The sequence below is a fragment of the Ornithorhynchus anatinus genome, chromosome 1, assembly GCF_004115215.2.
Source record: "Ornithorhynchus anatinus isolate Pmale09 chromosome 1, mOrnAna1.pri.v4, whole genome shotgun sequence".
In the NCBI taxonomy this organism is placed as follows: domain Eukaryota; kingdom Metazoa; phylum Chordata; class Mammalia; order Monotremata; family Ornithorhynchidae; genus Ornithorhynchus; species Ornithorhynchus anatinus.
Window position 1 is genome coordinate 114,737,000 of NC_041728.1, and position 12,152 is coordinate 114,749,151.

General features: G+C 43.0%; 1 protein-coding gene across 1 annotated transcript in view; it reads left to right on the top strand.

The window, feature by feature from the left end:
* LOC100084977 (TCDD inducible poly(ADP-ribose) polymerase) overlaps nt 1-12,152 on the top strand; it is a 42,944-nt gene that overhangs the window by 19,568 nt on the left and 11,224 nt on the right. The window contains exons 3-4 of the mRNA XM_029068765.2: nt 8,753-8,921; nt 10,284-10,465. Coding sequence (XP_028924598.1) covers nt 8,753-8,921; nt 10,284-10,465 — 351 coding nt within the window. The remainder of the gene's footprint in view (nt 1-8,752; nt 8,922-10,283; nt 10,466-12,152) is intronic.

The window sequence follows — 12,152 nt, forward strand, 5'->3', positions numbered from 1 at the left end:
TATATTTAGCCAAAATGATAACATCAACTACATACTAAAAGGTAATGGTTGGTGTGATGCTGAATTTACATGAAACTAGTTCCTGCTTTGGGTCCCAGCTGTTCTGGTGGAAACTGAGTTTCACTTCCTGCTCAGACCGTGGTTGATCAGTGTGTCTCAGTTCTGAAAGCTGACGTCTGGAGAGTCTCAGCAACATTTCCCTGACTCCCAGAGGGGTGTGGAAATCCAAAAGCTGTCGGACATTTCTAATGCCTGCAAGTCCTCAGTTTGTTCTCACTCCTGGGGCTACTTCCCAATATCTCTAGACGATGAGTAGACAATAAAATCTTCCTGGTTTAAAGTACAATTTTTATATAGAAAGTACTTTGCCTTAACAGGGACTCATTGGAAAGTCACTTTTATGTTCTGCATTTTGATCTCGTGATTTTCAGCGACCGGTATTTTAACAGTGCTTATTCCTTTTAGAACAAGCAGTTACTATAATCTTTGTGGTTGCAGGAAAAGCTTGTTCTCTTAAATATTGCTACATTAACTGGGGAGAGCTCTGCTCTCTTGCTCTCTAAGGAGTCTGAGAAACATTGACCTTCCACTGTGTTTCACAGCGCAACTGTTTTGTGAGTGATTTTTTTATAACTGTTCATCTTAGTGCCTTGTCCGCCGTTGGTTATATAGCAGACTGTCATAATTTTGCATTTAACAAGTGTCTCCGAGAGAACTCTGGAATGCTTTGCATGTAACAAGTGTCTCTAAAAGAACCCTGGAATGTCTTACCTATTTCTGCCCCTCCTTTTGACTGGTTTCACATTGGATGCTTAAATAGGCCGGATCATATTTACAGAAAACAAACTTTCCTAACCCTAATGGTCTTTCCATCGGAAAGATTTCTTTCCCCCACTCTACCTCTCTGGTGTTCGTACATAGTAAACCAAGAATCCGTTTGTTGACAGGAGTAGCAGACCTGGGAGGACGAGAGATCTAGTAGTAGTGATAATGCTATTTACTGAACACCCACTAGGGATAACACCTGTACTACTAAGATCTAAATACTGCAGCTTTTCAAGAAGGCATGTTCCTTTTTTTTAATAGAATATGTTAATCTGTCATTTTATTTAGCATTTACCGTGTGCAGATCACTGTACTATGTGCTTAGGAGAGTACGTTATAACAGAGTTGGTAGCTGTGTTCCCTGCCCACAGTGATTTCATTCATTCAATAGTATTTATTGAGCGCTTACTATGTGCAGAGCACTGTAGTAAGTGCTTGGAATGTACAATTCGGCAACAGATAGAAACAATCCCTGCCCAGTGACGGGCTCACAGTCTGAACGGGGGAGGCAGACAGCAAAGCAAAAATGTGCCAGACCCTGTTCTAAGTGCTAGGGTAGCTGCAGGCAAATCAGATTGGACTTAGTGCCCATTCCACATGGGGCTAACAGTTTTAATCCCATTTGGCAGATGAGGTAACTGAGGCACCGAAGTCAAGTGGTTTGCCCAAGGTCACAGAGCAGACGAGTGGCAGAGGTAGAATTAGAACCCAGATCCTCTGACTCCCTAGCTTGTGCTCCTTCCACTAGGTCATGATGCTTTTCCTAGGCCACCCTGCTTTTGCTCCCAAGGAACGTACCTCAGTCAATCAATAGTATTGAGCACTTACTGTGTGCAGAGCGGTGTACTAAGGACTTGGGAGAGCACAGTAGAACAGTTGGTAGACACGGGCCCACAGGGAGAAACTGGTGGGAGCCAAAATGGTCTTTTCCCTCCTCTTTCCCACCAAAACCTGGGAAACACAGCTTTGCTGTGCTCTGCAGGGAACGTGTCTACTAATTCTATTGTACTGTACTCTCCGAAGCGCTTAATACAGTCTTCTGCATAATAAGAGCTCAAATTCTATTTATTGACTTCCTACGCCCCCTCCCTGCACAATAGTTTTAGTTAGTAGCCGAAATCCCTTCTGTGTTGACCTTGGGAAAGTCTTTTCACTTCTCTGCACCTTAGTTAACTCATGTGTAAAAAGGGGATTGAGACCGTGAGCTCCAAGTGGGGCAACACGATTTTTGCTTGTATCCACTACAGCGCTTAGTACGGTGCCTGGCACATAGTAAGTGCTTAATAAATACCATCATTATTATTATCAGTACAAACTAATCAGGTTGGACACAGTCCATATATCAACCCCAGCACTTAGAACAATGCCTGGCACATAGTAAGTGCTTAACAAGCACCATTTAAAAAAAAAAAAGTGAGGGAAAGAAGTCCCCCACACCCATTCCTTCCCCCCCGCCCCCCAACACACACACACACACACACACACACGCACACACAGCCACCTGTATAGCTATATTCCTGTTCACAAGACACAGTTTGCCTGTTAATAAACATCGACACCTTTCCCAAAACCAAGATTAGGTCTAGGTGAGCAATTTGTTGTACCAGTATCATCTTTGGCACACACATTCAGTGGTATTTTGTCTTCCCAAATATGTTCTGAGACATTAGGCCACTGTTTTTGTTTGGCTTGTTTTGTTTTTTTTTTTCTTTTGTAGTCTTGGGAATTCTAGTTCCAGGAACGAGTTGTCCATTGGTTGACAGGGAGAAATGAGATTTCATCAAGCTGTGGTCTGTGTACCCAAGAAAACATTTCAGATTATCTAGCATTAAGATAAGCACAGGGTGGCAAAAAGCATTCCCACTCTACCATAGATTTGCAACTCAGATTTGTTGAATTCTAAGTCAGAGACTTCTTTTGGATGTTTTTGTCTGAACGAACAGTATCCTGTAGAGTAACACAGAATACATCATTTTTGTGGTCAAACTTCTTAGTGAAATTTTTGACTAAGCTCTATTCAGGAGGGTGAATATCACCAAACAGAAGTTGATTCTACTTTCTCTCCCTTGTGTGTCTCTCCTTTGTGCTTCGATCTGTACCCTTTAAGCACTCGGCATTTCCCCCAACCTTAATCACGTATCTATAATTTTAATGTCTGTCTCTCCTTCTAGAGCATAAACTCCTTGCCGGCAGGGAACATATCTACCAACTCGGTTGTATTCTTCCGAGTGCTTAGTACATAAGCAGCAGCGTGTCTTAGTGGAAAGAGAATTTAGTGCCTCAGTTACCTCAACTGTAAAATGGGAATTAAGACTCAGCCCCACGTAGGACAGTGAGTGTGTCCAATGTGATTTGTTTGCCTCCTTCCCAGCACTTAGTTCCTGGCATATAGAAGGGCTTAATAAATACCATAATAATAATTGTTATTACTGAGTGCTTATTGTATTCAGAGCACTGTACTAGGTGCTTGGGAGAGTACAGTATAACAGATTGGTAGACACATTCCCCGCCCACAAGGCGCTTACAGTCAGTGCTCTGCTCACAGTAAGCGCTCAGTAAATACGATTGAATGGACTTCAAAATAAATTACAGATATGTACATAGGTGGTGAGGGTGGATGAAAAAAGTGTACAGGTCTAAGTGCAGAAGTGATGACACAGAAGGGAGAGGGAGTAGGGAAAATAGGGAGTTATTCGGAGAAGGCCTTTTGGAGGAGATGGGATTTTAACAAGGCTTTGAAGATGGGGAAGAGCGGTCTGTCAGCTATAAATGGGGAGGGACTTGCAGAACATGGGTGAGACAGCGAGTTAAATGAGACTGAAGTACAGTGAATAAGTTGGTTTTAGAGGAGCAAAGTGTACAGCTTGGGTTGCAGTAGGAAATCATCAAGGTAAGATAAGTGGGGGGCAACGTGATCGCGAGTGCTTTTAAGCTGATGCTAAGCTGTTTGCAGAGGAGAATGGGGCAACCACTGGAGGCCTCTTCTCTTTTGGGTCAGTCTCCTGGTTGCTTTTCTTCTCAGGCCCTGGGCTGGCTGTACTTTCGTGGTGCTGGAGTCCTATTCACTCAATCAATCGTATTTACTGAGCGCTTGCCACGTGCAGAGTCCCATTCCCCAAACTGTAGCAGGAAAAAGCATGATGCCCCTTACTTCATCGGAGAAAAAGGGTCTGAAACACCAGGATATCCTGTCTGACTTCAGCCTGACTTGCAAGGACTTGAATTTGGATGAGCAGCTTAAATCATGTAAAACCAAACATCTTATTTGGGGATTTATATTCCCCCAATTATGTAGTGTAGGGACTGCATTTTTGCAGAAACACGTGTTAGGAAAACTTTCAGTTAATTCTCACTGTCTTTCTGAGGCTCTACGTATGTACGCAGCTGCTGCTTCTGTCTCTGGGAGGAATCTAGGAAGATGAGCATTGTTAGATGAACACTGCCTAATTCTGTTGTTGCATTGCAGCTAAAATGTGTAGTGAAAATCTGCACTCTGGTAGAACGGGACAGCCACTAGAGTGGAAACTCCTTGTGGACTGGGAACGTTTCTTATGCTTCTCTTGTACTTTCCCAAAGCCTTAACACAATGCTTGGCACCCGGTGGTCACTCATCAAATGCCCATTACTACTAGGGTGGTACACTTAAGATTAAAATGTAGCAGTGTGGTCTAGTGGATAGAGCCCAGGCTTGGGAGCCAGAAGGATCTGGGTTCCAATCCCAGCTCCTCCAATTGTCTGCTGTGTGACCTTGGGCAAGTCACGTAACGTCTGGGCCTCAGTTATCTCAGTTATCTGCAAAATGGGGATTAAGACTGTGAGCCCTGGCGTGGGATTTAGACGGTGTCCAGTCGGATTAGTGTGTATCTACCCCAGCACTTGTGGTGCCTGGCAAGTAGTAAGGGATTAACAAACACCATAAAAAACCACAATTTTCACATTGAACTTTTCATCTTCTTTCAAGATGATTTTAAGAAGGATTCAACTTGCTGTTTCTTGCACCTTAATGATCCAGGGAGGAAGGTGGGGGAGTCTATATATGTTGTCGGACTCCTGTGGAAAGAAGTCCTTGGAGATGGGCAAGTGCCCTGTGAGTGGCAAAGATGACCCCATAAATATTATTATTATTATTACTATTAATAATAAATGGTATTTAAGTTCTTACTATGCTGTGCACTATTCTAAGCACTGGTGTAGATTTGAGTTATCATGTCCAATGTAGTCACTGTCCCACATGGGGCTTCCGGTCTAAATAGGAGGGAGGACAGGTATTGAATCCTCATTTTGCAGTTGAGGAAAGTGAGGCACAAAAGTTAAGTGACTTGCCCAAGATCACACAGCAGGCAGGTGGTTGTGCTGCGATTAGAACCCAGTTCCTCTGAGTCCCAGGCCAGTGCTTTATCTACTAGACCATGTTTACCTTCAGATTTTGTCAATGCCTTATTTGCCTTGTGAAATATTCCAGTCCCATCTCTACATTCATGTTTAAAGTGAAAAAAATATTGCCTTGGTTGGGTGTATACACAAACAGAGTCTCTTTATGCTAGTGCATGACTTTGCATCAATTGGCTTTTCAGATAATAGAGGCACCCTGGAGTCATTTTTACCCCAGTACAGGTCATAACCCTTTCCAAAAAAATGTCAGAAATGAGCCTATTTAAACCTCTGCTTTCCTTTTCACTAGTTTTGTTTCACTTACAATACAATCTTTTCTTACTCCCTTTTCTGCCGAGGGTCCCATTGTTCTTTCAAGTACACTTAGACATAGTAATGGGGTAGGGGACATATTTTCTGAATTGCTGTGCATGTTGGGTCACTAGGCATCAATAATATATGCAGGCAAATTTCAGACTTAGGATGTCAAGATTTTTGTTGGGTGGGAGAAAAATGATAAAGCCCCTAAGTTATGAGAACAAGTCCCTTTGTCAGCCTGGAGTTATTTTACGTGTCTTAGATTCTTCTGGTTTGTGTGTGGGGAGGAGGAATGGTGGGGCGGGGGGGCAGGGTAAGGGTGTATGCCGGTGACGTGTGCAGCAGCAGAATTTTTAATTATTCCAGTGATTCACATTCATTCTTCACTTTGCAGTAAAAATAGCAGCTTCTATCTCCTCTAGCGAATTTCCTCCAGAATCACCGTGATGGGGTAACAACTTGCAAAAATCAATACTGAGTTGACCCGGCAGAGTGGTTTTTCTCAGCTGTAGTTTTGATACATGAGAGGCATTTTGATCATTTACAACCCTTCTTTTGTTGCACACAATGACTCTGCTGCAGGAATGGAAAAATCTTGGTTCTGTATGGCTTCTTAAAAACCTGCACTGTTAGAGAGAACAGGTGGTAGAATTAATCTTTTTTTTTTTTTAAAGACCATTTAATTGTCATTGGAGACTATGAAATTGTTTTGAAAATTAAGTTAAAACCGTACTTCAACCCATCAATATAACAACATTTGATTGCTCTTAATTATGAGTTTTCACAGAGTTCACACAATATCACCTCCCCATCCCACATACACACATTGTGGGGAAAAGCTGAGGTTGTGTTGCCTTTCTCACATGAATCCAAGCCCTGAAGTCTCACTGGTACATTTTTAAATAGCTAGCATTGGAGAGGTAGCTGGAGTAAACCCTTCTCCTTAGCTTAAAAAGCATCCCAGCAAGAAGCAAAAATGGCACTGCCATATAATTAAAAGATCACGTCAATAGGATGAATTATTTTTCTACTTTCCCAAAGCTAGTATTTTTTTCTGAATTAACTTATGATGGAAGATCCATCAACCAGAGGCTTCCAGAAGGAATGTGGATTTGAGTCTGGAAAGAAGAATCTTGAAAGTGGAGTATTCTAAATACAAACGTTCTCACAATAAGCTCTAGATTAGCTTGAAGAGCTGAATGATCGCTGGGAAAAAGTCTAATGAAGAATTGTTAGGCCCTGATCTTTCCATAAGATGCCAAATGATTGAATGATTTTTTTTTCCCTCTCTATCCAGAATGATTTTTTTTCCCTCTCTATCCAGACACCTGACAGTCCACTTTCATCCCTCTCTGTGACTTTTTATTTATTTTTTTTGTTGTTGTTTGTTTTGAATGAAATTACTTTGGACTTGTAAACTCATCTGAAGCTTTTTCAGGAGGCTAGTGATAAGCAGCAGTTGGAAAAAAAAAAAAAAGGATGTGCTGAGGAAGCTGTTTTCTAGTTGTTGTCTAGCAAGTTTTCACTTGAGGGATTCTAACAGAGTAAAATCTTGCTAAGCAGTGTTCAGAGCTGCAGATGAAGGGTTCTAGAAGCCTAGATCTCTGTGACTTAGTTGGCGAAATATCAGCATTATGACCAAGGAATAAGCTCCCTGTGGGAGGGGATAGTGTCTATCAAATCTGCAGTATTGTACTCTCCCAAGCACTTAATACACTGCTGTGCACACAGTAAGCACTCAATAAACGCTATTGATTGAGTTAGTTCTTTCTTGGCCCAGTCCAATTCCTGTATTTTTCCCATATACCAGACCAGGAATTTTCTGCCTGCTGACTATACTTGGACCCCTCCTTGAGTTATCCATTCAGAAATTGTGTGACAGCTGCTGCTTATCCAGACTTGATGGTGGGATGGATTCTGGGCCTCAGTAGGACATTTCTGAAGTATCAGGCACCTGTTGTGAAGTATAAAGTGGTGGCTTATTAAAGAAAAGGAAGCCATATTCTTTATGTTCAGTTGGATGTTATGAATTAGTTGTGCATTTTTTTCTAAGAGGTTTTGACTCATCAGTCACATTTTTCAGTCAATTGTATTTACTTATTGTGTGCAGAGCACTGTACTAAGCGCTTAAGAGAGTACAACACAGCAATATAGCCGACGCATTCCCTGCCCACAATGAGCTTACAGTCTAAAGGACCCAGGGTGCCTTGCTAATGCAACCCTCCTCCAACCATGATGTAAGGTTGCTCTTTAGGTGCTGACTTTGTAGCTACAATACAAACCTGCATTAATCCTAGTGGTTAAGGTTTATAATACTAAAATCACTTTCTTTTCCTACCACACTAACATATTTGCTAATCAGGCAATGAAAGGCGGTATTGCTTTTAGTCAGTCGTATTTACTGAGCGCTTACTGTGTGCATAACACTGTACTAAATACTTGGGTGAGTCACTGTAGTTTTTCTCCTTAGAACACTGTCTTAATAATAATGTTGGTATTTGTTAAGTGCTTACTATGTGCCGAGCACTGTTCTAAGCGCCGGGGGTAGATACAGGGTAATCAGGTTGTCCCACATCAGGCTCACAGTTAATCCCCATTTTACAGATGGGTGAACTCAGGCACAGAGAAGTTAAGTGACTTGCCCACAGTCACACAGCTGACAAGTGGCAGATCTGGGATTCGAACCCATGACCTCTGACTCCGAAGCCCAGGCTCTTTCCACTGAGCCACGCTGCTCCTAGATGTGGGTTTTGGGGCCGCATTTGATCGAAGCGAGGTGGGAGAAACAAATGACCCCAACACATTTTAGGGTGAAATTACTAGCTATATACAGGGAAATATAAGTATCTTCAAGCACTTTTAAGTCAGGTTTCTCATATGCTCACTTGGGGTCTGATGATCATCCACCTTCCCCCTCCCCACCCTTTGCAAGAGAAGTTACCTTGAATTTACAGGAAGCTGTACACACAAAGAAGAGAGGAGCTGAGAAGACTGAAATCCTGCTCCTAGACTCTGTAGCCATAACCCAGCAGCCCTCTAAAGGAGTTCAGTCTGCGTCAGGACAGCGGGGTCAATGTCTGATGAAAGCCCTTCGTCTAATTTCATTCCCAGAAAACAGCTCAGCAAGCTATCCTGGATTTCATCTTGAGAACAGATGCGTGGAGAAATGTTCCTTTTTTTATAAAGTGATATTTAAAAAAAAAAAAAGCCACAAAAAAGTTTTGCATCCTATTTTCAGGGGACATGAATTTTGGGCAGATCTAAACGCAATGAACGTGTATGAAACAGCTGAATTCGACCAAGTGCGGAGGCTCTCCACGCCATCCTGTACTACTGCCAATTCTAATTACCACACAGTCTGGAAATACTTCTGCAGGGATCACTTTGGCTGGAGAGAATACTCTGAGGTAATTATCCTTTTCCTAGAAATTAACTTTGATGTCATATTCCTATTTTTCTCTTCCCCACTACCCCCCTTCTCTTCTCTACCCCTTTAGCCTCCCTATTCTTTCCCTCTCTTCCTCCCATCCTCCTTAAAATGACCGGCCAGTCTTACAATTCACAGCTAAAAGCTCTTAGCGATTTTGGTACTAAATGTGAAAGCAACAGCTAGAGTTGGTTCATCAGAGCAAAATTAAGCAGCAAGGCCAAATGCAGGCTGAGAGGTCTGAGAAACTGCCCTTTTGTTGCATTCTATAATGTCTACTTCTTTCCCCATTGGTATCATTATGACAAACAAGCCCATATTGAGAGCCCACAGCGTGCATAGAACTGAACAAGAACCTAGGGTCTTGCTTGCCTAAGAAATATATAGCATCATTAGTCATCAAAACCAAATGCTACTCTCAGATTCATATCACAGCCAGCAAAAGATGGAGCCAAAGCTTTTTAGAGGGTATTTTACGGGTTACAGGGGGAAGGGCAAGAAATAGAAAGAGGGGGGAAGGGTGGGAAGAAAAAAAGCAACTGCAGATCCAACTCTGCCCTTTAAGGAGATGAGTTAAAGGCAATCTCTGGGTTATCTGTAGCTTCATGGGATTATTCCAAGTGACGCGGTTACCATTTCAGAGGCCTGAAGAAGAGCAGTCATGCTGTACTGGGGAGACACTGTCTGTTGCAAATATTTACTGAGTTGTAGTCACATAGATCGATCATTACCATTTAATACCGAGCTGTCTTCCTACCTCCCCCAGTCTGAAGCAGTTCATATAGCTGCTCCTTCACAAGATAAATGAGAGAAATGGTGATAGCCCTCTCTCCCTTTGGATGGGAACTCAGTCATGGGTTCGAAACCCTCTGAAAATTGCTCTAATGGGTTGACTCCTAGGCCTTTTCACACCCCACAAATAGAATGGAGTAGTCATCTCTTGCCCTCAGTTACCTGGGCCCGCTTACAGAGGAAATCCCTTACTTCAGGTCTGCTTTGCTCAAAACTCGGACAGCAGTGTGGTTGGAATCAGTCAGTCTGTATGTATCAGCACCTTGAGAGGCTGCATGCTGTAGTGGAAAGCTTAGGTGGAGTCAAGAGACCTGGGTTCTAGTCATAGCCCTGCCACTTTCCACTTTAATTCACCTTGCCTCCGTTTCCTTATGTGTAAAAGGGGAATTCAATACCTGCTCTCCCTCCAAATGACACAGGAACTGGGTCCAATCTGGCTATCTTATACCTACCCCATTGAATAGTTCAGTAATGACTTTTGTTTTTACATCATTTTAATGTGTGTTTGTGTGTGTGTGTGTGCGTGGCCTTTTTTTCCTGATCCTAACAGCCCGTGGTGAGATTGATAGAAGAAGCCAACTGCAGGGGTCTAAAGGAGGTCCGGTTTGTGATGTGGCACAACCAATACATCTTGAACATTAAGGATGGCTTCCAGCAGAACTCTTGCTTCAGGAGAGAAATCAAAAAGAGGCCCCTGTTGCGCTCCTGTATCGTGCTGATGCCGTACCTGCAGTAAGTACCCACGGCAACGTGCCTCTCGTTTTTCTGGACTCGGCAACCCATGAAAAGTGCCTTCCTTCCTCTTGGGGTGCTTGATGACAACTACCAGTTTCATTGGAAATATGCTGGCTGCTTTGTTCCATCCCGGTGGATTGAAGGATTCAGATTTGTGCATTTTAAGCTTCTGCCCTCTGGGAGACCTTAGGCCCCAAAGAACTTATATCTTTTTCAACTAGTAAAAACAAAATAGCCAACACTTGCACTAAGCTGAAATGAAGCATTTGTACAGTGCCTCTACCTCCTGGTGAGGAGGCTTCCACTAAGAATGACACCGGGGAGGTAGATTAAGAGGAGGAAAAATGCGAAGTTTTCGAGGTGGATGGATATTCTTAGTGAGACCTTGAATTTCAGGTGGGAGTGAATTTCTAATGTCAAATAATTTACATCAGCAGTCATGTCAGTCTCATTGGATCTGGGATGAATTTTTTTGGCCAGAAAGTTTTGGGCCAGGAAGAAAATGAATATTTAATGTATTCTGCAGTTTCTCTCCCTACTATCTGCCTGAGAGAGAACTATTTCTCAGATGAAAGTGACTAGGACTGAAATCATTGGTCTAAATCGATGTCCCCAAGCCAAGATTACCGCTCTCCTCTTTGGAGGCTAGGTGACTTGAATTAGCCAGTCAATCATACTTACTGAGTGCTTACTGTATGCAGAGCGCTGTATTCAGCACTTGGGAGAGTACAATTTAACAATATTAGAGACACATTTCCTGCCCACAGCGAGCTTAGAGTCTAGAGTGAGAGGCAGGCGTAAATATAAATAAATGGCAGATATGTACGTAAGGGCTGTGGGACTGGGAGGAGAATAAAGAAAGCAGGTCAGGTTGACACAGAAGGGAGTGGGAGATGAGGAAAGAAGGGCTTAGTCAGGGAAGACCTCTTGGAGGAGATGTACCTTTTAATAAGGCTTTGAAGGCAGGGAGGGTAATTGTCTGTTGGATATGAGGAGGAAGGGCGTCCCAGGCCAAAGGCAGGACGTGGTTGAGAGGTTGACAGCGAGGTAAAGTGAGAAAGTTAGCATTAGAGGAGCAAAGTTTGCAGGCTGGGTTGTAGTAAAGTAGCGAGGGGATGGAGGGGCCAAAGTGATTAAGTGCTTTAAAGCCAATGGTGAGGAGTTTCCGTTTGAGGAGGGGGATGGACAACCACTGGAGGTCTTGAGAAGAGGGGAAATATGGCCTGAATGTTTTTGTAGGGAAATGGTCTGGGCAGCAGACTGGAATGGGCACAGACAGGAGGCTGGGAGGTCAACGAGGAGATTGCTACAGTAATCAAGGCAGAATAGGAGAAGTGATAGCAGTTTGGATGGAGAGGAAAGGGCGGATTTTAGTGATGCTGTGAAGGTGGAACCAGAGGATTTAATAATGGATTGAATATGTGGGTTGAATGAGAGAGAGGAGTTAAGGATAACATCAAGGTTATGGACTCATGAGACAGGAAGGATGGTGGTGCCATCTACAGTGATGGCAAAGTCAAGGGGAGTAGAGGGTTTGGGTGGAAAGATAAGTTCTGTTTCAGACATGTTAAGTTTGAGGGGACAGAGATGTCTGAAAGACAGGAGGAAATGCTACACTGCAGAGAGGGAGAGAGATCAGGACAGGAGATGTAGATGTGGGTGTCATCCACATAGAGGTGGTGGT